This window comes from Aquila chrysaetos, chromosome 22 (genome assembly GCF_900496995.4).
Source record: "Aquila chrysaetos chrysaetos chromosome 22, bAquChr1.4, whole genome shotgun sequence".
Lineage (NCBI taxonomy): Eukaryota > Metazoa > Chordata > Aves > Accipitriformes > Accipitridae > Aquila > Aquila chrysaetos.
The window spans coordinates 2,314,015-2,337,311 of record NC_044025.1 but is presented as its reverse complement, the minus strand read 5'-3'; the positions used below and the strand labels follow the sequence as shown (position 1 = coordinate 2,337,311).

The window sequence follows — 23,297 nt, the reverse complement described above, 5'->3', positions numbered from 1 at the left end:
AGATTAGTTAAAGCTTGACCGTGACTGAAGTGTTTGATATTACAGGTGCTTACCAGCTGCCTTTGCACTGTCCTGCTGGGACTAAAAACATACCTGTGAGGCTTTGCGCAGCAAGTTGCAGGTCTCTAGGTTCTGGAGCTGTCTGGATCCCCGTAGCTGGGAATCGCCTGGGATTTTGTGCTTAAGCAAACTCACCAGTCTGGTGGAGGCTGTGTGAGCAGAGTGATGTAACTTTACTTTTCAGGAATTTTACCAGAAAAGCTTTATTTATTAAAAAATACCTTATTAAACTACCTGGTTAAAGATAGAAAGCGTGTTGGATCTTAGCAGGAGTTGTGAAAACATTGCATTTATTTTGCTGAACGCTTCATTGCCAGCTGCAAAGCACAGCTACCTCCAGCACTGCATGTTCCAGTAAACATCGCTTATCCATCCTATAAAGTTAAATCAGGCTAAATTATTATGTTTCATCAAACTGTGCAGGGGGATGTGTGCAGCAATACCTATTTTGAGTGCTCGGCTAGATCTTTTTTTCCTTAACGTCACAGTTTACCTTCAGGGTTGATGGATGTTGATGCTCATGTTAGGAGAAGGTAGTATCTCGATATACTGCTGCCGGGTAGATGAGGTACTCTGGAGGTCTGTGTTGACTGTGGAGCTGGTGAAGCTTGCAAGCAGGAGTTGCAGTGAAGATGAGCAGAGGCAAAGGTAGTTGCAGAGTTAGTGCTTTAGTATGTTATGCTGCTGAGTAAGGCAGCTGAGACCTCCAGAAATACCCAACAGCGCATCATTTCTCTTACAGTCATGTGGAGGCTGGGTATTGACATCTCCATCATCCTCGGTCGCTTGACTTACACGGATAAGTATTTTGCTGTAGGCAGTAAGTGACTGGCGGCTGGGTCTGAGCCAGCTTGGGTTGTGAACCAGCTGGCTCCAAACATGAGCTGTTGCACTGTGGAGCCTAACGGAGGACTGTTCTCGTTATCGTGGTGACTTGGGGGTGCACTGGTGGTTCTTGGTGCTGCGGTAAGGTGGGTGCTCTGACTGATCTGTGGAAGGGGATGCTGCTTTTCTGGTCTATCAGAAAGCTCTGGGAAAGTGGCAGTGCACAACATGGAAGTTCTCCCAGCAAACTCGTGCTACCAAACTTCAGGAGCTGAAGTAGGTCAGCATTTTGTTTGTGGCCACTCCTTTTTACACTCAGATAAAACCCTGTCTATGCAGAGACCTTGTTATTTACACTCTAGGTGAGTCTTTGAGCATGTTGGACCTGTGGGAGGATAGCGATCTGCCTGCCTGAAGTGCCATTATTAATAATAAAATATTTAAGATGGCAATTTGCATTTCAGCAGCACCTTTAATTCATGGCTCTCCAAATGCTTTACAGACAGTGATTAACATAACCTCACAACAACCCTGTGAGGTAGGTGGATCTGATCATCCCCACCACAGTAGGGACAATGAGGGAATCAAGGATAAGGGGTGTGGAGCAGTCGTGCTGGGACTTGACCTAGCACTTGGCCATTTAAGTCCCCTTAGGCCTTCAGCTTCAGATCATGCTTTTGTAATGCACGGGTTTGACTCAGTGTGGGGCTCTACTGATTAATGAGCCTGTGACTGGCTGGAACAGACTATAAAGGCCATTAATCTAAGGCAGCAGTTTATTAGTGAAGTAGATGGTGCCTTGGTGCTTCTTGCTGCTGGAATAATCTGAATGTTTGAAGGCATATAAAAAATAGAGTTAGATATCAACCATTGAGCATGGCAGGCTGTAACTGGAGAAAGCCCTTAGACCCCAAGTGGCGAAGCTATGTGGGATGCTACTGTAAATGTATTGATCAGAAAGGACGTAATAATTTATACATAAAGTCCACCCTTGCTCTTTCCCCAAAGGGAAAAAAAAAAAAAAAAAAAAGAACCTAGAAAGTCACTGCTGGTTGTCATGTGTCAGCTTCAAGTTCTGGGCCCTTGACTTCATAGCACCTGCAAAAGGAACGAAACGTGGTGCATCAGCAGCCTGTTTGGGCTGGCAAAATGAGTTAAGCAATGCGTTCGCTCAAACTCAGTCCCAGCTTTAAAATGACTGAAAATGATGTGAATTACTCATGTTGAATGGATCTGAGAGCACTGAGAGGAATGTGCTTCAACATCACCCGTGGAGCAGGAGTGGGTAAGCTTGGACTAGAGGGCGAGACCTTCATTTCTCAAGGCTAGCTTATTTACCTCTTCATTTAATGACAAACCACTCCAACTTTGATGGCTGGCCCTAGGTGATGGCACATATATACATGAGGTATACTTGACACCTTGAGTTCAGGCAGCTTGGTTAAACCTGAGATAGGCACCCAAACTTTTTGCCAGGCTCACTGGAACCAGTTTGGACCTTTAGGAGTTTGATGGCAGCTGGTTTTTATTATCTTTCTAAAGGAATAGGAAAGCAAAGAAATACCTCAAAGGCATGCTCTTATCCAGCAAGAGAAATAATCCCCAGCTAACTCTTTAAAAAGCAAGGCTTAAAAGGGAAACCTTTTCTGACAGCGGGTAACTCATGCTGTTGTTCATGTTGATATTCTTCATGGAGATCAGAGTGATGCTGTTGTCCTTCTGGCTTGTGCCTGCTGAGCAGCTGTCAAGAAGAGAAGGCAGTATTAACTACTCTGGAAAATGGGAGAGGGAAGTTTCTTTGCACACAACTGGAGGCAAACAGCCAAGGCTGAGGCTGGCTAGTACGTAGGACCAGGGTTGACTTGTGCTGCCCTTTGAGCTGCTGTCCTGATTCAGGCCCGTCCTTAGCGCTAAATTGCCCATCCCTTGTCTGAACACAGGTTCGGAGGTCTCTGGGGAAACACGCAGTGTATTCGGACAAATTCGGATACGGCGCTGGTTTGCGCGATAGAAAGCACCGTTGTCACCTGTGTCACTACTTGTAGGCAGAATCAAGGAGCAGTCTGGATCTGGTTCTCAGTGACGGAATTACCTTCTAGCCCTGCAGCCATTACCAGAACTGGAACAAAAGGAAACATTACCGTGTCCCTCTGTCCTATGCCCTTAAGTTTATTTGTCATTCAAAGGGAGCCGTGGATATTTTTGTATCTGATGCTGCTGCTCAGGTATTGTCAGGGTCTCTCTTAAGAGTGAGAGTTACAAGTGTTAGGAAGGTGGAATTCCCCTTTCTCCCTACCCTGAGGGCTGGAATATGCATTTAGTGCCTGTGGAGACTGGATGACCTTGAGGATTAGGGTGCCTTCAGGGGACACAGTCCTCTGCTCTGATAAGTCCTGCCTCAGTGGCTGCAGATCACTTAGATCATGATCATTAAGGGTATTTGGGAACCATTGATGTTGATGCAAATTTGACACCTAAATACTTAGGGACATTGCTCCCTGTGTACCTTGCCTGTTTCCAAAGCAGGGTTTATGACTTTAGTAGGAAACTATCAGATGAAAAAAGTAGGAGCAACGTGTTTTGTTCCCTTCCAGCTCTTGTTTCCTGCAGCTTTCCCACATGCAGCCTCTCTTCTTGGGTAGCAGTGATGGACCGTGGGGTTCGGATGGACCATCCTCCGCTTGGTACTTCTCTTCCAAAGGTCTCTGGATTGGGCCCCCCTTATCCTGCTCTTGCTAGATAATGGTAATAGGTTTCTTGGAAGATATTTCTGGGGACCTGATCTCATCTCACTGAGGCTGCTCTGAGATTCAGAAGCCCAAGTTTAGACCTCAAGTCTGTATCTAGGCAAAGACAGACAAGCAAACTGCTTTTGGGAGGTGATGAGTCTTCACAGATATCAGTGCAGCTTTGAAATGAGGCCCCTAAATATTGAACTGCTGCTACCTTTGACTCCATCAGGAAGAGGATGAGGTTCTATCAGTGCTCATTTTGTTTTTTTACCTGTCTCAAAGATGTCTTGAAATGCTTCCACCTGAAATAACCAAAGCAACCTCTTTTCCTTGCTAAAATTAGTTCTGAAATAAAATTGGCATTTTCAATAGGATGTGAACAGTGTGAGCAGCCTTACCTCTCTGATACCATGGAGGTCCCTGGTTTCTGTTTGTCTGGAGGGAGAAAGGCAGTTGGTAATGTACAGGTGAGAAAACATCACAGCCAAGCAATAAAATAAGTCAGCTATATTCAGAAATACGTTGTACAGGGTTATAAATGAAATCCAAATGAGATTAGAGACACCATGGGCGATACTTGAGAGTTGATTAGAGAAAATTCTTCAACTAACGTGAGGTACAGGCAGGACTGAATGCATTGCTGCCTGTTCAGTCACTAGCATCCTTTGGTTTTTTGGCAGTTACCTGCCTTGCTGTAGAGCAGCCTTGCCCTCTAGTGGGCACTGCTTAGTGGGAAATGGGGTTCTTGGGGAAAAGGAGTGTCAAACTCCATGACTTCTGGAAGAGCTGCCCACCTTTGGAAATCTGCACATTTAACTGCAGCAAACTTGAGACTGTTTCCCTGTGTAGATGGGGGCTCTAAAGAGGTGGTCATGCTACACTCCTAACTGCTGAGTCTGCGTTCTAGTTTGGCTTCAAAACCTCCCCACTGTGTAAGCTTTTAAAAGCGTCTTTTAGGAATTGCCAGATCCACGTAGAAACTGATGACTTTTTGATTAGGGAAAGACAGATCACCCCAGGCAAATACCTTCTGAGTCCTTTGAGTGGTTACACTTGAATCTCAGGCTGACCGCGCTGACCAGAATGATCACAACCACTATCAGGATAACTATGAAGCTGATGACACCTGGGGATGGAGGAAAGAACTGTCTGCAATTGATATAACAATGTGCCTGTCCTCGGCTTCTGGGGTAGTGGAGAGACTTTGTCATCAAAACTTGGCTAGGAAATCTGTATTTTCATTAAAATGAGCATGGCATGTAATAGGCAGAGAAGTAAGTAGTCACTAGAGCAAATGGCTTTATACTGTTGTGTTTTAGCCTTAAAGGGCTTCTGATGAATACTTAATTGGTAAGGCAGTGCCAGGAGGGCAGAAGTCAGCTGATTACACTGGGGATTGATTGAAGTCAGTATGTCCTTACTACAGTTGGTAAATCTTACCCTAAAAGTGCATAAAGTCAGATAAATGTGTAATGTAATGGGGAGAGACAAGCTAAAGTCTGTGAACAATGTTATCTGTCTCATAAACCAGTGGCCAAGTGCAGATTTGATTCTGACATCAGGCCTCGATAAATCAAACTATTCTTTGCACGGGAATCTTGTCCTGTTAAGATTGCTTCAGAACTTCTTGTGGCTTCCCTTGGAGGATATAAGCAAATGATACTTATGAAATTAACACTTGACTTTTAAAAATGCTTCTGAAATAACACTTCTTCCTATAGTGTGATAAGAATGAGCAAACTGGTTTTTTTTTGCTCATCTTCATGGAGGAGGGGGACAGTATAGCCCAAGGCAGAGTGGGTCTCTAAATCTACCCTGTGCCTATTTTCAAATCTGTTGCCAGGTTAAGGTATGGCATCTCTTGCTCCATCCTTCCACAGTCTGAAGGATGTGGAGGACTCAGCTGCTTCCTGCCAGTCAGGGTGCAAGTGTACAGGGGAGAGCAGTAAGGCAGGGTGGAAATGCAGTCCTAGCAGGTTTGCAGGGAAAAAAAATCTTCTAAGCTTCCAGGCGGGTAGCTTATTTATTCTAGACATTATCAGGGAAACAAAGGCATAGCATGGGATCATTTGTGCCCAGGTCTTGTCCTAACATGGAGCTGGGGCAAACACTGGTGCTGGGAGCAAGAGCCCAAGCTAAGGTGTAGCCATGATGGACTTTCAAATTGTCTGTCCCTTGTATACTGGGCATGGCTGGGAGTATCTATTAGGTGCTTTATTGCCTGCTGGTGATGAGTCTTTTTCTCAAGGGTTTTTCCTTGCACTCTGAAAACTCCAGGATCAGGCATGCTGAAGAAGAAAACTGTGGAGCCATCTCCAGGGAAGCATCTTTGAGGCTGGGTGTCCAAACCAGTGTGGTCTGGCAAAACAGATCCCCTTCCTCTCCCCAGGTTGCACAAGACCTTACCAAAAGCTGCCACCGTCAGTGGTGATTTGTCATCTGTCGGAGTGGGCACAGGCAAGTAGTCAGAGGGCTTCGGTGTTGGGGTGACTGGCTTTGAGGTGCCTACAAGAGGGGAAAAGGTAGCTTTATATAAAAGTCTTTCTTCCAAAGTTGGGAAGAGGATTCCTAGTAGTGCTAGAGGACCTAACTCACACTTGCACTTTATTGAAGAGAATAACATTGGATCCTGGCCAGCCCCATCAATGTTAACAGCAAAGTGACCAAGACCTATGTGGGAATCAGATTGCCTTGGCGTGGCCCATTTTATTGACAGTCTGAGAAGACCCACAGGGTTTTCTTCTGGGGCCCTAGTGACGAAACTGAGCGTGGCAGGTGAAGGACTGATCCAGCAGTGTGTTTGAGGGCGAGGCTTATCCCGTCTCCCTCATTTTACAAGCTTTTGCCGTAGTGGCATGTTTCCTGCTGTGAGTCACAACCACTGTTCCCAGGCTCAACAGGTTGCCCCGAAGTGCTACTTCTGTGGAGCTTTACAGGTTTTTCAAGGGCTAGATGGGATGGCTAGCATCCCTCAGGTACTCGTTGTCCATTCACCATGCTGCCTTGAAGATAGCAGTATGATGGCCTTGCTGTTGGCTGTGAAAAGGGCTGTAAAGCATCTCACGATAACCATCTCTCTGCATGAGAAAGGAGAAAGCACCTTGAGTTGCTGATGCTGTGGTATTCTCGCTTCTCTTGGGCTCTTGACCTGCATAGAGAAACACAGAATGCGAGTCTTGTCTTTTAGTGTCATCTAATAACCAAAAGAATTAATGGGCATGCTGGAGAGGAGAATGGGTTCACAATAATGCTGGTGATATCTGGGGAAACATGGAATTCTTACTTGGGCTAAAACCTTCCCACCAAACATACTTTGTACTATTTTCCATGCCCAAATAGAAACTCGGGGAACCAAAATTCAAATACCCTTGTATAAACTGTTCAGGTTCTGCAGTCCCAGATGCAGTTTTTGGGCAGATACAGCAGTTGAATACCGGACGAGTGAACTGGGAAGGTTATAGATTTGCTATTGCTCATAAATGTTGAGACTTCAAAAAAAAATCTGCTTAGGGGAAGAAATTCTGCAGAATATGGGTGTGGATTGACTGTTTGGCTTGTCCTTGGAGTTGGAATTAGTGGGTATGCTGTCCTGGGTTATCTAGAAGTAATTCAGCTAGTTTGAGTTGGGCTAACTTGCACACCATATGTAGTCTAGCTATGGGAGCGTAGAGGTTTGTTCGAGCAAGGACTCCAGTTCTCAGTGGGATGAACTGGCTTATATGAAGCTGTTTGGTTTGTGACAGCTACTTCCAATGCCCGTGCAAGCAAATTTAAAGCTAGCCTGTAGGTTTCACTTGTACAGAGAAAAAAACCCTTTGCTGCCTCCTGGACGTGTGTTGAACGTCCAGATTATCTGCATTGACCTTAATGAAGAGCTACAGGCCCTGTTGGGAGACTAAAAGTGATACTTTAGAGCTTCAGAAGATCATCTGTAGGTCAAGTAAGATCTTCTTTCCTCCCTTCCCATCCCCACCTTCCCAATAGCAGTGTGGGCCAAAAGTATGTGCTGCCTGGAGAAGTGTGAAACAGCTCCTGGCACTCTGCAGTGGACCGCAGGGCATGCAGCTGAAACTGGGGTTTCTGTCTTGCAGAAAACATCCCTGTTTTGGAATGTAATTTTGCCAAAAGTCAGAAGAAAAAGGGGAAACAGTCTGAAATAACAAATCTAACTGGTTCAGAAATGGGTAACCACACCTGAGAAGCAGGACTACTGCTGTGCAATTTTTTCCACCAGTCATCAAACCCTTTGTTTCATTCTGAAATTGTTCTTCCAGCCACAGGCGGTGGGCAGAAGCTGTGGTTTGCTGAGCCTGGCATGGATACCCCATCCCTGGGAAATGTTGGGTCTCACACAACAGGAGACTTTCCTTTTGGAAGCATCAGCAACATTTCTATAGTCAAAGATGTATGGAGCTTTTCAGATATAAAGCAGGGTAATAATTAATAGCAATCTGCTCTGATGCAAAAGGCTCTTGGCTTAGCTGGGCACAGGCATGCTGGCTGGACATCTGTGCAGGCAGAGCTGAGCACAGGTTTTTAACCTTGCTTGCATTAGAGAAGATCTGAGAGGTACTTGGAGAGGCAGAGCAGTTTCAGTCTTGACCATTACAGATTTTTGAGGCCGAATCTTTATTGGGGAATCCGCTCAGTTCTCAGATTTCAGTCTTCCAACTCTCTTGGATTCTGCCCTTATTCTGATAAAACTCTTACTGAATTCTCCAATTTTTGCTTACAGGCTGAGCTAAGCAAACTGTCAAAAGCAAAAAAAAATTTTTTTAAAGGATGTTAGAAGGGCTCCCTTTTCCTAAACATAGATCAGCCTTTCAACTGTTCAAGTTCATCCCAGGCAGAGGATGTTAAGTGCATTTGGACCTGTGTTTTGTCACTGCTTGTAAGGTTACTAGACATGATTTTGGGTGTTACTGATAGCTCAACCCCAAGATGAAGACTAGTTGTTGTGGTTTAACCCCAGCCAGCAGCTAAGCACTATGCAGCTGCTCGCTCACTTCTCTCCCACCCAGTGGGGTGGGGGACAGAATCAGGAAAAAAAAGTAAAACTCATGATTTGAGATAAGAACAGTTTAATAGGACAGAAAGGAAGAAAATAATAAAGATGATAATAATAATAAAATGACAATAATAAGAATAATAATAATAAAAGAATGGAATATACAAATCAAGTGATGCACAATGCAAATGCTCACCACTCACCGACTGATGCCCAGTTAGTTCCCGAGCAGCGATCCCACCCCCCAGCCAACTCCCCCCAGTTTATATACTGGGCATGACGTCGCATGGTATGGAATACCCCTTTGGCCAGTTTGGGTCAGCTGTCCTGGCTGTGTCCCCTCCCAACTTCTTGTGCCCCTCCAGCCTTCTTGCTGGCTGGGCATGAGAAGCTGAAAAATCCTTGACTTAGTATAAACACGACTTAGCAACAACTGAAAACATCAGTGTGTTATCAACATTCTTCTCGTACTGAATCCAAACCATAACACTATACCAGCTACTAGGAAAAAAATTAACTCTATCCCAGCCGAAACCAAGACACCAGTGGTTAGATAACCGGCACCATGTGAACCAAGTAAGCTAATTGCCATGAAATTATCTAAACTCATTGTTACTCTATAAAAGGACAAAGTACCTTGAAGTGGTGAAGCTGCTGTGCTTCTGCTTCCACTGGACTTTTCATCTGGATAAAGAAAACATGGGAAAGGAGAATTAACTCTTGACGCTGCTACTAATTGTGCTATGGAGAGCTGTGGGGTTTCCACGGGGTAAAAAACTTTGTTTGCGTGAGACTTCCCCTCCAAACAAACATCAAGATGTCCAACTAGCAAGCTGTGCAGTTAATTAGAGAGTGTACAGGAGAGGTGGGCTTGGGAGAGGTCTGCTGGGGAGGCCGCGGTGCCTGTAGCTCCTCCACAAACCATTACCTGGTAAAGCATGACCTGGCTTTTCTGATATGGGCTTGCTGTGCAGATGCCGCATCTAGGTCATGGTTGTGTCCAGCCCTGTGCTTTTGGGGAGCTGGAATGAGCTGCTCTTATAGTAAAGACTCAAAGAGATTCAAAAGTTGCTGCTACTGAGTAGCAGGGCATGGACTAGCCCAGTCTTTCTGATGCCCCCCAGTTTTGCTTGGATAAGGAGAGATGCATGAACAGGTCCTGCCTGAGCAAAATTTGAGTTTTCCATACTTACCTTGCACAGTCAATGCTAGCAGTGTTGCAGCAATGGAAGAGGATTTGGCTGTAGTAGTTTGACCCACAGAGGGGAGATTCAAGTGGGTTGGTGGTGTTGATTTTACTGAAGACTCTGTAGAGGAAGCATAGCGTTACTTCAAAGAGCTCTGCTCACCCCATGCACTGCTCAAAAACAGCTTGGAGGAGGGCATGGCTATTGGACAGAGTCCTCAGACTCCTTGGGACTTATGGATAATCTGCTAGGGAAAGCACAGGCATAAGTAGACAAAGAAATAGCCTTCGTCCTGCTCAGAGTCAGGGAGCTCTTGTGCTTCGGCATTAGCTTTTGCTTTTTTTAGTGTACCGAGGTGATGAGCTGGCAGAGCTCAGGAGACACATGGAGAAAGTCTGCTTTTTGCCACCACTTTTTTCCTGCTTTGAAAATGAAGGTATTTTTATCACTGGACACTTTAACTGCCTAGAGCTGCCTGGCACCCACGTGTGTGTTTGCTCATTATCTGAAATGCTGACTTTTATTTCACTGAGAGTCTCTAAGCACAAATAATTCAGTTCTTGCAGTGGTCTGGAGGCTCTGTCATCTTCCTCAACCTGCTACCCAAAGCTGCATAGCAAGAACATGATCCAGAGCAAGATGTGGGGCAAAAAGCTTTCAACAAGCCCTCTGCAAGCAATTGTAGATCACCAGCTTGGAATTTACAGGCAAGTTCCTTGTCTAGACTTCAGTTGGCTTTCCAATAAAAATGAGAAAAGAGTGAAAATGGTTTTAAGGTTGGGTTTTTTTTTCCCCTTTTGCCCAAATGCTTCACCAAAATATTCAAATTTAGGAGTAAGTTTCTTTTTTTCTGCAAGGCATGGAAGCAGAATCTGAGATCTTTTTGAGATGCTTTTCCTTTATATTTTTGGGGTCCCTTTGGAGGGGTAGCTATGCTTAGAAAGATTTCCCTCCCCCAGGTATAGCAGGAAGAGATCTGTCTCCAGAGATCCAAGTGGACTAACAGATGTGGATCTGGAGTTGGAGAGGTCTCTTCTTGTGTATTTGGTTTTGTGTATTTTCAGACTGAAACATGTAACTTTCTGCTAACACCTCCCTATGCCCAATTAGTAGGAGGGCTTCTGCATGACCATGTACATGTGGTAGTGTCCTGTAGCTGGTTTCAGCAGAGGGGGAGAACAGAAAAAGGAGAATAAATTAAGGGAGCTCCTCAGAAGTTCATATTACTTTTAAATATTTTTCTATCCTTGTGAGTGATTGCTGTTTCCATGAAGGTAGATAACAAAGCAAAGCCCCCAACATGAATAACTGAATTAGAGCTAAGGCAGCGTTCAGTCCCTGTGCCGACACAAACATTGTACAGTTTAGGACAAGCCTCTTTGTCCTTCCCCTTTTCGTCTTGGAGAAATGGGGAACATGTTGACCTGTTGTATGGGAGGCACTGAGGGTGTGCAAAGCACTGGAAGTTTTTAGTTAAAAAAAGAAAATGCGGTCAGGCTTGTCAAGAGAGCAGTATTGAACAGCAAATGTAATGCAGGGAAGCTCTTACAACAATGATTTCATTGCTGTTCTTCTGTCACAACGCCAGGAGCCAAGGCCAGACCTGGTGTGCGAGGCACTGTGCTTGCACGTACTGCACATACCCGACGGTCCTTGCACGAAGAGCTGCCAAGCAAAGCGGGTGATGCCGGGCAGGAGGATGCGGCAAAGCAGACACTGCCCAGGCTGGCTCCTGGGCTCTGGGCAGTCGTGTCCTTTGTGCAAAGCCCAGGGTTTTCCCTGGGTTTTGACCTGCTGACCCTGCTTCTCCCTATTCAGTTTAGTGATTTTTCCCTGTTCTTGCTCACCTCCATGGCTTGATCCCTCTGGGGTGAGCTGGCTGGATCAGAAGCCCTTACACCACAAAATTTCCTTCTTCCCAACACTGTTCTCATCTAACCTATCACCGCATAGCCCAATTTATCACTGGGTGGCCCAGCTAGACTGAAGGTCAGACCAGTTACAAGCCAGGATGTCCCTGAGCCCTGAGTCCCTGAGACTCTTAGGTCTCCAGATGAGCATTACCTGAGGTATGGTCCTTTACTTCAGGGCCGTGTGTTGTTGATTGGGATTGACCTGTAACCCAAGCAGAGAGACATGGAGGTGACGTCTCCTACACGTGCTCCTTGTTGGTGGCATCCCCGCAGGAAGGGTTGAAGGATGGGCCAGAAAGGGGCCATTGTAGCCAATGAGAGCTGAAAGGGTGATGGGGGCAAGAGATGCTCAGGAGAGGGTTTGTCACCGGTGTGGTCATAGGGACCTGTGGGCAAAGGGACCTTGGCTCTGAGGATCCATGGAGGAGAGCATGTTAACTGGTAGGAAACAGCTGGGGGAAATGGGGAGCAAAGATGAGGCAGGATCCCTCTGCTTTCGCTAGGCTTTCCAGAACACCACATTGCTCTCTTCCAGACAAAAAAGGGAACCAAGCAAGGTCATCTTCTGGGGCACAGTGGCCTCTGGAGATCTGGGGCTGAATGATGATAGATGGGGCAGGCAGAGGTGGGCAACGCAGGGTCCTGGGAGAAGGTGCTTCAGCGGATGTGAGTTTTGAATCTGGTTCCCATTTGTGGGCTCTCCATTTGCATCCCCACATGGGCATGTGCATCTACATCCAAATGGACATACAAAGCAGATCACAACCAAGGAGGTACCTGTTACAGCATGGACAGAAGAGTCTGTGGAGGTTGTAGTACCTGAAATGAAAGAATAAGAGTATTAGTGGTGCTAATCTGTGACTGTCACTAATGCATTGCTGTTCTTGCTGGTTTTGTGGTTTGGGTTTTCCTCATCTTCTGTAGGAATGACTTTGAAATACATGACTTCCCCAAAAGCATTAGCAAAGTAGTAGTAGCAAACACTGAGTGCAAAACTATCAGGTTCTGAGTAAATTAATACTGGAGTTTATTCAGCCAGGATAAATGCCCTCCTCTCGAGATGGAGCCGAACCCTTCATGGAGCCATCTTCCTCTCTGACAGGGAATATGCAAGGCCATACGAACCAGTGGGGTCCTTCCCTCCCCATGAGCTCTTTGCCTCCAGCTCAGTCTTGGTGGAGAAAGGCCATTTGACCTGTAGTCTGGAGCTGTTTAAAGAGTTAAGATACACACTTGATAAGGTTTGTAAAGGCTTCCAGAAGCCAATGGGACTGTTTTTCCTTCCTGTCTCCTACCTCTGATCCTTCTATCCTGTGTATTTGTATCCTGGGAAGGTGGCTGAAGCCTTGTGGCCACATAAGTCTGGACCCAGCGAGGGGGCTGCAGCTTGGGGACCGACTCGGAGCTGCCTTCTCTGGTAGCGGTGGGTAGTCCTGTAAGTCCATGCAAGGCTTTGCTCTCCCAGGATTGCAGGTGTTGCACTGAGGCCCTAGTTTCTCAACTGAAAGGTGTTTCTGTTTGTTTTTTTTGTTTGTTTTATGACAAAGCATCCCTGCACCAAATCCCCATGTTGCCTACTCTCAGGATCCCTGGTATTTTTCTTTAAGCCCCAGCTCCTGGAGTCCTGTGATTAGATGAGGTGCCAATTTAAACTGCCATTTAAAGCAGAAAAAAGAAATGTCCAGTTCCCATATTTGGGGACAAGAACTCGAAAATGTAAATGCACTTTAAACACTCAAATCAAACCCAACTGGTTTAACTTTGAAAAGGTGACTTTGAGTCTGTTGTTTTGGAAATGCACATCCAAATTGGTATCTTTAAATGGTTATCGCTGGTAATCCTGGTGCTGCCTGTAGTTAAGATTAATGAAGGACACTACATTACAGCTACAGAAACCAGCTGAATCTGATCCCACCAGTGATCCATCTCACCAGAGTCCCACGAGGGCTAAAGGTTTCAGACAAAAAGGGACGGTAAAGGTTGAATCCTTCCAGCTCGCTGTCCCCTTGTAATGCTGCGTAACTCCATTGCAGCAGTGGTCTGTGATGAGGTGCAGTGCCTTTGCAGGATGCTGTGCCTCCTGGGGTGGCAGGAGGGGAGGTCCAGCAACGCAGCACTAGCCAGAGCAGAGCAGTGCTTGTGTGCCCATTTACAGCCAGAATCTGTCCTCGCTGTATGGAAGATTCATCTCATGTGCCACTTTACATCTCTCATGAACCAGCCTGCAAGAGAGCTCATCTCCAGGGTCTCTTTCTCACCAAAGAGAGGACCGGGCACTTCTAAAACCCTATTGCTCTGACCTGTTTCAGATCTCTACCTTACCTATTTCAGATTTCTACCTTACTCTAGCTGTGGCTGGAGGAGCCACAGCCTGCAACATCCCGTTTCTTACCAGGAGCTGTAGAGGTGATGTAGGTGATGAACTTTGTGGTAGGTACCTATGCTGTAGGTGTCTGAAAGAGGTCAGATGAATGCCCTGATAGCAGTGTGTATCTGGAATGAGATCTTTAGCATCCAGTGTATGTGATCAGGGCTTGGCTCAGAGCTCACCCCTTGGGACCGTCTGGGTGTAACGAGCTCCTGATTGATCTCATTTTTCTCACGTAACTGCGTTGGAGTCATAATTGTTTTTTTGTCTGAGGCTTTATGACAATGATCCTGGCCAAACAGGAACCAAAACAGTGTGTAAACCACGGTGAATACATAATAAAACATGGTCTCTTTCCAGATAGGATTTGGCTGTGAAAATCAAATCTGACTTTTCAGATCTTTTCCATGATTTCCTCTTCTAGCTTACTGGGCAGCAGGCTGGCAAAACTGTCTTGTTTAGTCCATGAAAGAGTAGACATGATCAGATCTTTAATTACACAGAGAGGAAGGGACTAATTGGTTTTCTAAATCCATTGGGAACAGGACCAGAAAACGAGGACTTTTAACTGCAGCAAGGAAAAGAGAGGCTGGGCAATAGGAAACTGCCTTAACATAAGGATAGTGAGTTGCTAGGAGTGATTGTGTAAGGAGAATTATGGGATATCCTTGTCTGCAGGCTTTGAAGAGCAGGTTAAATGAGCATCAGTCTAGTAACATAGACAGGATTATGGACAGATGTAACATCACTTACTAAATCAACTAATATAATGAAAAAAAAGATCTTTTGGGCACATGGTTGCCCTTCTTAAAGAGATAGAGATGCTTCTTTTGAGGAAGGGGGGTGTGCCCTTTTGCAGCCTTGTTGCCTGGGATGCTGTGGGGCACTGCCTGCTCCCCGGGGGCCCAGCTGACTCCATGGAGAACGTGTGGTGACTTGGGCTGTTTCCATTGATCCTAAGAGTTTGCCAAGTTTTCTCTTTGTCTGGGCTTCCTCTGCTTAAACAGCTTTACAATACAACTTCTGGACGCTGGTTTGCAAATGCCTTAAGATACTCTATACATTCAGCACAAAAAATAGTGTGCTGAGATCATCATGGGGGCCAATATCCTCTAGCAGCTGCCAAGCTCAAACAGCTTCTCTTTTTCCAAAATCACCTTGCAGAAGCCATTGTCTTATTTTCCCATGGGGAGAAGTAGCTGCTTGTAACACATGTTCTTGAAATTATCACAGGTGCTTTTTAGTGTACATGGCACATGAAAGCATCGAGAGTTGCTGAAGAAAGAGCTGTTGTCTCCACTTAGTCTTTGTCAAAGGAAAAGGGGGGTAAAGGTGCTGAGCTGGCAGTTTATTCCAGTGGTTTTGGTGCAGCTGAGGAGAAATCTGAGAGCTTGAACAGAGCCTCTAGGGACAGGAGGAAGCTGAGAGCAAGGGAGATGCCATCGCCCTGTACTGCCATCCCCGTTGGGACCATCCCATGGGCTAGCTCCAGTATCCCCAGCGCTAGGGCAAGAGGAAGAGGATCATACTCCATGTTTTCTTCCACCGCAGCTCAGCCCTTCGCTGAAGGTCACACCAGACCACTGGCTCATAAGGAGTTCTCCATTTGCAAAACTAAACCCTGGGGTTATTGTAAATAAGATGAATAAGCAGTTTTTTTCCCAGTGCTCAGTCCCTGGAGTTCACCTGTCTAAGCAGATGCTCGCCCTGGTCTGCTGCATGTGAGCCTTGCTGCGGAGAAGTGACCGGTCTTGCTGTGAAAAGGCCAAGAGATGGAGATCCCCTTTTGGCACTTGGAATAAATGGCCATGGCTTCTCTAAACACAACTGCATGTTTTTTCAAAGCAGAGCAGGTCTGGCTCTGACTTCTGGCCACTGCTGCTTGTTATGCCTTCCCTGCCAACTCAAATAATCAAAAGTCCTGTTATATTAGGTGTTTTCTTTTGGTGAAGGTGCTTAGCATCCTAGTTGAATTACATCGGAGGGGAACGGACGTGTGCGAAGCAGGAAGAAACCCAGGTCACGTCGTGGGGCTGGGCAGAAGGATGGGTACAACAAACAAAAAAGTGCCACGCGTCGCGGCTCCCCGCAGACATCCCCGGGGGACTCTCATGCGAACGGTGCTGGACGCCGTTTCCTCCTGGTGCCACTGCCAGCACGGCCCTGCTCCCCTCCATGAAGGGCCCTGGCTATATAAACAGCTAACAATAATAGTCAGGATGCAGCCAGCGCAGCTGTAATTGCAATAAACATCAAAGCCATTCAAATGACTCGCCATTGAGCGTAAGCACTGCCAAGATATTTGTTGCGTGTTTGGGTGCAAGTGATTTATAGCCGGATTGTGCAGTTCTAGGTGGAGACGGGGAGCTCGCTGAGGGATTTATGACGGGAGATAACAGCTTTCTGCTCTTGCTGTAATGGAAAACTCCTGATTACCCACCAGAGCCGTCGGGCTGCAGAGGAGCACGTTGGAGCTGCAGGTGCATTTCAGCTCTGACTCAGTGCTAGCTGCTTTTTGGTTAACTTTTCCAGAGGATGAGCAGGGGGATTTTAGATTTCTGTTCTTTGCAGTAGTTCTTTTGTGAGGTTAGATGTGAGTGTTAGACTAAGAGCAGAGGGGTCTTTCCATGGAGCCTTCTCTCACGGCAGCCGAGATGTTCCCAGAGCCAGCAACTCACCCTGCTCACTCCTTGGCACAAAAAGAGAATGATGCAAAACAAAAAAAGGTGAATTTTAGGTATTTCTGCTTTGGTATTATTTTTGGCAATCATTTAAAGAGTGGTTTCTCCAGCTGCTGACCAAAGAGAGGCACTGACATTTAAAACCCCCAAACTTTCCATCAGAGCCTCCGTATAGCAGCACTGCTGTAGCAGAGACCTGCGCCAGTTGTCGGAAACACTTCAGCAGGGTTTACATGAGGCTCCAGAAGGGCTCGTGCTGTCCGGTCTGTATTTGTAGAGGGATGGAGTCACAGGGGAGGATCTCTGGCACCAGTATGAAGGCCCAGGGACTGGGACTGGTCCTGTCCACCAGAACTGGTAACGGAGAGGGACTGTCTATCCCCGATGACATGTAACCCTGGACTCGCTGGACTCTTCTCCTTGCCTGGCAGTTTTGGGGGGAGATGTGGTGATGTCCTACCTGTCCCCAGGTAGCCTGTTACATGGCAGGGAGCTGCAGAGCCCACTTGGCATTGTGCAGCCTTGCTGCACCAACCTCAGCATCACCCTCTGCTTGCAGGTTGCTTAAACAAATGCTTTCAGAAAAGAGACCTAGCAACGTAAAATTAGACTTTTCAATTCCTATATTGGCATTTCTGTCAAATGACCCATGACAAAAATATACTGACTGCTTAACACAAATGCAGCTGTTTCCTGGGTGAAACGCAGCAGGTGCTGAAGCAGCAGAGAGCAACAACACCCAATTCTTAGGACTTTCACATGGAAAAAAATCCTGTATTAGGAAACCTGGAAAGCAGAGAGCTCTGCAAAAGTCTAGGTCCTATTTTATTAAGCACCTGAAAAAGGTGCCTCTGCCTTGAGTGTCTCACAGCAGAACAGGTAAGGTGGAAATTGTGGCAGAGAGAGAGGAAAAGAGTCGTTATGCAGGCTGGATAACTGACAGCCTAAATCACGTCCCAGAGCCACAGAGGTATTTAAGCATCTAATTCCCCAATGACATGGGGACATTTGGCAGCTCACTGCCAAGTGGTTCTGCATTGTAATGACTTGGCCAAAGTGTTATGGGAAGTTTAGAGAGCCAGGAATTAAACCCGGATCTCATCAGCAATTAAAATTAATCTTAGCCTTCCTCTGCCCCTCCTCAAGGGCTGCACCCAGGCCTGGGCATCCTCTCTGAGCATCATGCTTTGTGGTCCTCTCTGGTGAGCTGTTCTGGAAACACATCTTAGGGGAAGTCAATTAAAAACCACTTGAATGTAGAAAACAAGCCGGGAGACAAACAATGTGGGGAAACCGCATGCATGGAGTGGGCTCTGCCACACCACTGTGCGTGCTAAGGTCTGTTTTTTCCACAAAAAGCAGTTGCTCCTAGAAGAGCAAAGCGGCTTGGCTTTTCTCCTGGCTGCACCACCATTGCTCCATGGTGTTTGGGGAGTAAACACCTGCTCCATCATGCTGCTGTGCCATCACCCTCCCAGCTGCTTACTGTTTCCAGTTTCCTCTGCGACCTGCTTGTTTTGGAGCTCTGGTTTTGCTCCTGGTCTTTGTGGTGCTGGTGATGTGGGTCCTGCCCTTCTCCTGGCTACGCTCCTCCAAGGGTTTGATGCTGGGCCTGGGGTTTTGGAGGAGGAAATCACTCCATGCCCAGTTCAAATGGAGGATGGGGACCACCTATCCAGGCTTGATGGGAGCCGGAGCTCAGCGTGTGCTTTTTGCCTACCTACAGTTTTTTAAAAGTAATACTATTCATCAGCAGATCTAGAGCACTTTACAGAGGAGAGGGGTAGTGTTAGCTTTGCTTTGTTTTCCGTAGATGGGGAAACTGAGGTGCAGAGGACGTGTCACGAGTTGCAGGCTAGTTCAGCAGTGCTGCTTTCACACCTTGATGAGGCCACCAGCCAAGGTCCTGCCAATGTACTGGCCACCTCGCAGGTGGTCCTCATCAGTTTGTATGATTTTGTTCCAAATGTTGTGTGCTCCAGCTGCTGCAGGAGATCAGCTGCTGTATTTGCTTGTACACTACACCTCCGGACAGGCGTCCGCAGAGCCCTGTGACACCATCCCCTGTAGCAGCAGAGCCAACGTGGTGGATCAGTGGCAGGTGCCTACCAGGCATGTCTTGGTTCCCCCAAGTTCATGGAGGCTCTTTGCTACCACTTCCAAGTTCATTCACAAATTTGTTACTCTTTCCAGTAATTCCAAGATTCCCCAGGTTTATTTGGGCATTGCTGGTAGCAGCCAGGCCGTGCGGTGTTCGTGAACCACCACGCAGGAGCGTGATCTGCTGGGATCGGTTCAGCTCCCACCTGGTGACCCAGGAGACAAGGTGTGTAAGGGGCTGGTGGCAAAGGGATTTCTCATAATTCCTGTTCTTTCCACTTTCTTTTCTTAAGTCTCTTGGCTTGAACCCCCAGGGGAGTGGCCGAAGGACGTCCCTGCCTGTATTCAGTCATTTCAGCGCATTGGTGCTGGGGAGGCACCCCGCAGCTGCTGCCTGAAGTGCTGAGTCTTGCAGAAGCGGCAGCTAAAGAGCAGGTAAAGCACCTTGGCCTGACAAGCTTCATCTGAGTCTAGATTTTAGGTGACTGACCCTGGTGATATCACCTCAGTTTTATTCCCAGGTTTCAAAGCACTTCATGGAAGAAGTAATTCAATTATTCCTATTCCATATCTGGGGAAAACAAGGCATGGGAGTGTTACGTGGCTGCGATAAGCGGCAGACACAAAGCCCAGTGGTCCTGTGTCTCCAACCGGCGCATCATCAGCCGTGATAAGTTTCTCCCTCATTTCTAATCACACTAATTTCAGTGTGATTCCAAGATTTTTAGCAACTCCAGAGACACTTCTAACTAACATAGGAGAGGAGCTTATTGAATCATATGTCTGGTGCTGCTTGCCCAGAGCTGTGCTGCCCTTGGGAGCATGCAGAGTCTGCAGTTGTGCCTGATGATGGTGGGAAAGGTAGGGGTGACCAACCTTGCATCCCCTCTCTTGCCCAGAACCAGTGATGGCTGTCCCCAGTGCCAAAAGGGTTTGCCTGGCTTGCTCTGGATGGACATGCTCTGCACCTCCATGGACCCACACTGCTGCCACAAACAGCTCCACGTGAGCTCTCTCTGCCTTTTCTTTATGTAGGGTGGCAAGCCCAAGTCACTAGCTTTGCTTCTGTACTACGATGTTCCTGTCCCATCCCTGTCCCCAGACCAGCAAAACCTTGATCTTAGGGAACCAGGTCCCAAGCCAGTGGTTTCTCACCACCAAGGAGTAAGAATATTCTCCCTAACCTGTGAAATGCAATTGCTAGTTAGGCAGTGCCATTTAACCGCATCCCTGGTTATTTCATCAGGTTTGTAGCAAGTTTCACCAGCTACCAGCATTGGAGCAAAGTCTCCCTGAAACTTTTATATCTCCAAACACCACTGCAGCCAGAGGTACTAGACGGGACTTTCTGCTCCTTTCTGCTGTGCTGGGGTGATTCAGCTGGAAGGTAAAAACAGCCCACCCAGCCTGTAAGTTGACAAAAAAGACCAAATGGGAGGTTCCTCCTCGTTGTGGTGGTTGGGTCATGCTGAGTGGGCTCCTCTGGGAAGTGGAGTAATGAGACCTTCTAGCCAAGGCTTGGCAGTGGTGGCTTTTGCTGGTGCCATGCAAGACACACATCTCTTTTTCTAGCCTTGGGCTTAAGCCCATGTCTTGGCTTTCCCAGCAGGAGCATTCCCGGTGTTGGGTTACCAGCACCATCCCCTCCGAGGACACCTGTTGTTGACTCACCTATTGTAAATGGGACATAATTCCTGGAAACTGTCTCGGGCCACTTTGGTCGGATTTGCAGAGTCATCTGCAGGGTTTCGTGTTACTAGAAGGGAGCAGTTTGTTTTGTGAACAAACATTTCTCCTAACCACCTCCTGCTTTCTCTTCCTTGTTCACTAGGTCACGGTTGCACGGGCCTTTCCTTTGGCCAAGGAATCAGCTTTAGGATGCACTGGATGCCCTGGTTTAAGGATGCAAGTACTCTATCTGGAAGGTGTCCTGGTAGCTGAATGTCTGTCCTCTACCTGCACGCCATGTTTTTTATTGTATCGAAAATATATATAGACATACATATATGTTTTTGATCCACCATGCTTCTCCTGGCATTATCCATCTGCTGCCTGTGGCGCAGATAAGGAGAGCAGTGGATGGAGCAACCGACAGTGGGAAAATCCTGCTGGGCTCTCATCAGTTTCGAGGAGGAATTTTTCAGTGGAAATCTTTTGTCTGGAAAATGCCTGCCCATTGTAATGGAAACGGTTCATAGGAAGAGGTTTGTTTGGACAAATTTTCTGTTAAGTGTTTCTGGGGGAGGAAAAACAGGTTGGAAATGTTCCAAACCCTCCCACTTCAGCAACTGCAAAATAACAGTATTTGAACCTCCTTTTAGAAATAACCATGAGAGCTTAGAAGTTTAAATTAAGAAATAATAAATTCATTAATAAATTAATGAACTTGCACAAAGTAAAAAAAAAAAAAAAAGCGCCGGTGTGGAAACAGGCAGGTATTAGTTTCCAGCCAAAGCAAATTCTGTCTCCTGCAAGGTTACTTCCATCTCCTTAGGTGCAGGGAGACATCTGAGCTCTTCCATCTTGTTCAAGAGCCTCTAATTCCCTTCTCCAGATGCCTGCGTGTTGGGGAACAAGCGGCATCACGGACGCCACCTCTGCCCCTTTCGCTAAGCCTGCTGCTTTGCTTTGCACAAAAGCTTTCCCCCCAAGTACTACACCACCTTAGCGACTTTGCTATAAAATTAAAAAGAAAATTAAAGCTGCTTCAGAACTGTCGTATCGATGCAAAAAAGCGAGACAGCATACATGACAGTGGGGAAGGCCGGTTATTTGGATTGAAGCCGGAGAGGTGCAACTGCAGCATCCGCTGATGCACAGCGAGCATCAGCCATGCCGTTCTCGTCGTCTGCAGGCACCGGCCCTGCTGGGGTCCGGCGCTAGCTGCGAGACGCACACCCAGTGAGAACGGTCCCGGCCCCGTGATTTTAAGCGGACAGCAGAGGACAGAGGTGATGCGCTCAGGACCGAAGGACGGAGGGTGGGCATCCCTTCCAGCTGATGCTGCAGCGGCTGGGTCCAGCCGGGAGGTGAATCTCCGGGGCAGTGCAGCCGGCCGTCCCGCACCGGGCGGGGGGCTGGATCTTGGCATCATGCAGCGGAGCCGGAGAAGGTGCCTGACAACCTCTGTGGCATTCCTGTCCCGTGCAAGCCACACCAAGTAGTTTTAAGAGGAAAAAGAGCATTCTGGGCAGGCATGAAGGAGCATCACAGTATGGCCAAGGGGCCTCAAAGCCCTTTGTCTGATACCAGGCACAATTCACCCCTTTGCTGAAGCCAGCAGTATTGCCCTCTAATGAAGAGAGAAATTTTCCAATCCATGTGCTCTTACTATTAAGAATTACACAGCTACTAACTGAATTGGTTTCTATACTCTCAGCCTTTTAAAAATCCCATTATTACCAGCACAGCAGCTGTAACCCAGAGGCAACTTCTATGGTTTAATGATAAAAACTTTGGATTGGAGACACATTATTTTTAGGTGGTTGTCTAATAGAAGCAGCGATGATGGTGCAGTCTATATTCCTTCAAATGCTTTTCAGCTCGTAGCTACTACAGCTGTCAGCAACACAAGAAATGTCTGATGATGCAGGAAAAAACAACCTGTCACCCTTCAGAGCAAGAAACCAGTTCCTTCATCCCACACCGCGACTCATGTGGGAAAGAGAAGTTAAAGCAGAATTATCACAAAAGAACAGAATTATTACAATAAGGACAAGGCGTGTTCTGCATGAATCTTGTACATGGTCTTTGTATTTATATCAACGAGAGGAAAAATTAAAATCAGCCAAGGAAAAAATACCTTTGAGGAAAATAATGTCCTGTACATTGAAATGTTCTACCTTTACGCTTACTTGACAAAAGTCACTTACTACAAAACACTTCAGCATCATGAACCTCAGCAGAAACACTCCTTTTGGTAACCAGGAAACAGGTTCTTTATTCTAGCGCCGTCAAATAAACCCTGTAAACCTGGTATGGCCACATTTTTCCCAGCAACCTGACTTCTGCCACCCCTGAATTTAAACGCTGAGCTTTCCGATGGCAGGTACTACACGTACGAACGTCTGGCCGCTTCCCTTTGGTGCCCCCCCCGTGAAGTTGGGCTCCCCAAATCCCCCCGCCCAGCACCTTTCACCCTCCCTGGGGTGCAAGCAGAGCATCTCACCTCGGAACAGCACGCAGCCGAACAGCCAGAGGAGCGGATGGATGGACGGAGCCAGCATCTTCTTGGTGGCTTGTGGCTCTGCAGCCTTGCTGAGGCTCTGTCCATCCCGGGAGGGACGAGAGGGTGAGGAGCGATTTGCCTGCCTGGGCTGACTCTCGCAGAGCTTCCTGTTAAAGAATAGAAGGAAACGGGCTGAATCCACAGGGGAACTGTGTTTTTTAGCCCATTATGGTCGGAGAGGATGTGAGACATCGC

The 23,297-nt window shown here is 47.0% G+C and overlaps 2 protein-coding genes across 7 annotated transcripts in view; one reads left to right on the top strand and one right to left on the bottom strand.

The window, feature by feature from the left end:
* Window positions 1–23,297, top strand: part of SMIM33 (small integral membrane protein 33) — a 28,689-nt gene that overhangs the window by 378 nt on the left and 5,014 nt on the right. Inside the window, exon 2 of one of the 2 annotated variants that reach the window (XM_041119371.1) lies at window positions 19,189–19,309. The gene's annotated coding sequence lies outside the window, so the exon portion shown is untranslated. Of the gene's footprint in view, window positions 1–19,188; window positions 19,310–23,056; window positions 23,166–23,297 lie in introns of those variants that run through there. The other variant, XM_029998293.2, reaches the window with a different exon arrangement.
* ECSCR (endothelial cell surface expressed chemotaxis and apoptosis regulator) lies at window positions 88–23,193 on the bottom strand. 5 transcript variants are annotated; one of them, XR_005931139.1, is made up of 12 exons: window positions 23,043–23,193; window positions 12,503–12,544; window positions 11,877–11,927; window positions 9,819–9,932; window positions 9,262–9,309; window positions 6,718–6,765; window positions 6,024–6,122; window positions 4,645–4,743; window positions 4,016–4,052; window positions 2,527–2,626; window positions 554–1,983; window positions 93–434 (listed from the first exon to the last, which is right to left on the bottom strand). XR_005931139.1 is itself a non-coding variant. In XM_029998291.2 (11 exons), exons 1-11 carry the CDS (start codon window positions 23,098–23,100, stop codon window positions 1,975–1,977), a joined length of 705 nt encoding a protein of 234 aa, XP_029854151.1. In that variant the 5' UTR covers window positions 23,101–23,193; the 3' UTR covers window positions 91–1,974. The 5 variants fall into 5 exon arrangements, 4 of the variants coding, with proteins under 4 accessions (XP_029854152.1, XP_029854151.1, XP_029854150.1 ...); XM_029998291.2 differs by having other exon boundaries at window positions 91–1,983; XM_029998292.2 differs by lacking the exon at window positions 4,645–4,743 and having other exon boundaries at window positions 88–1,983.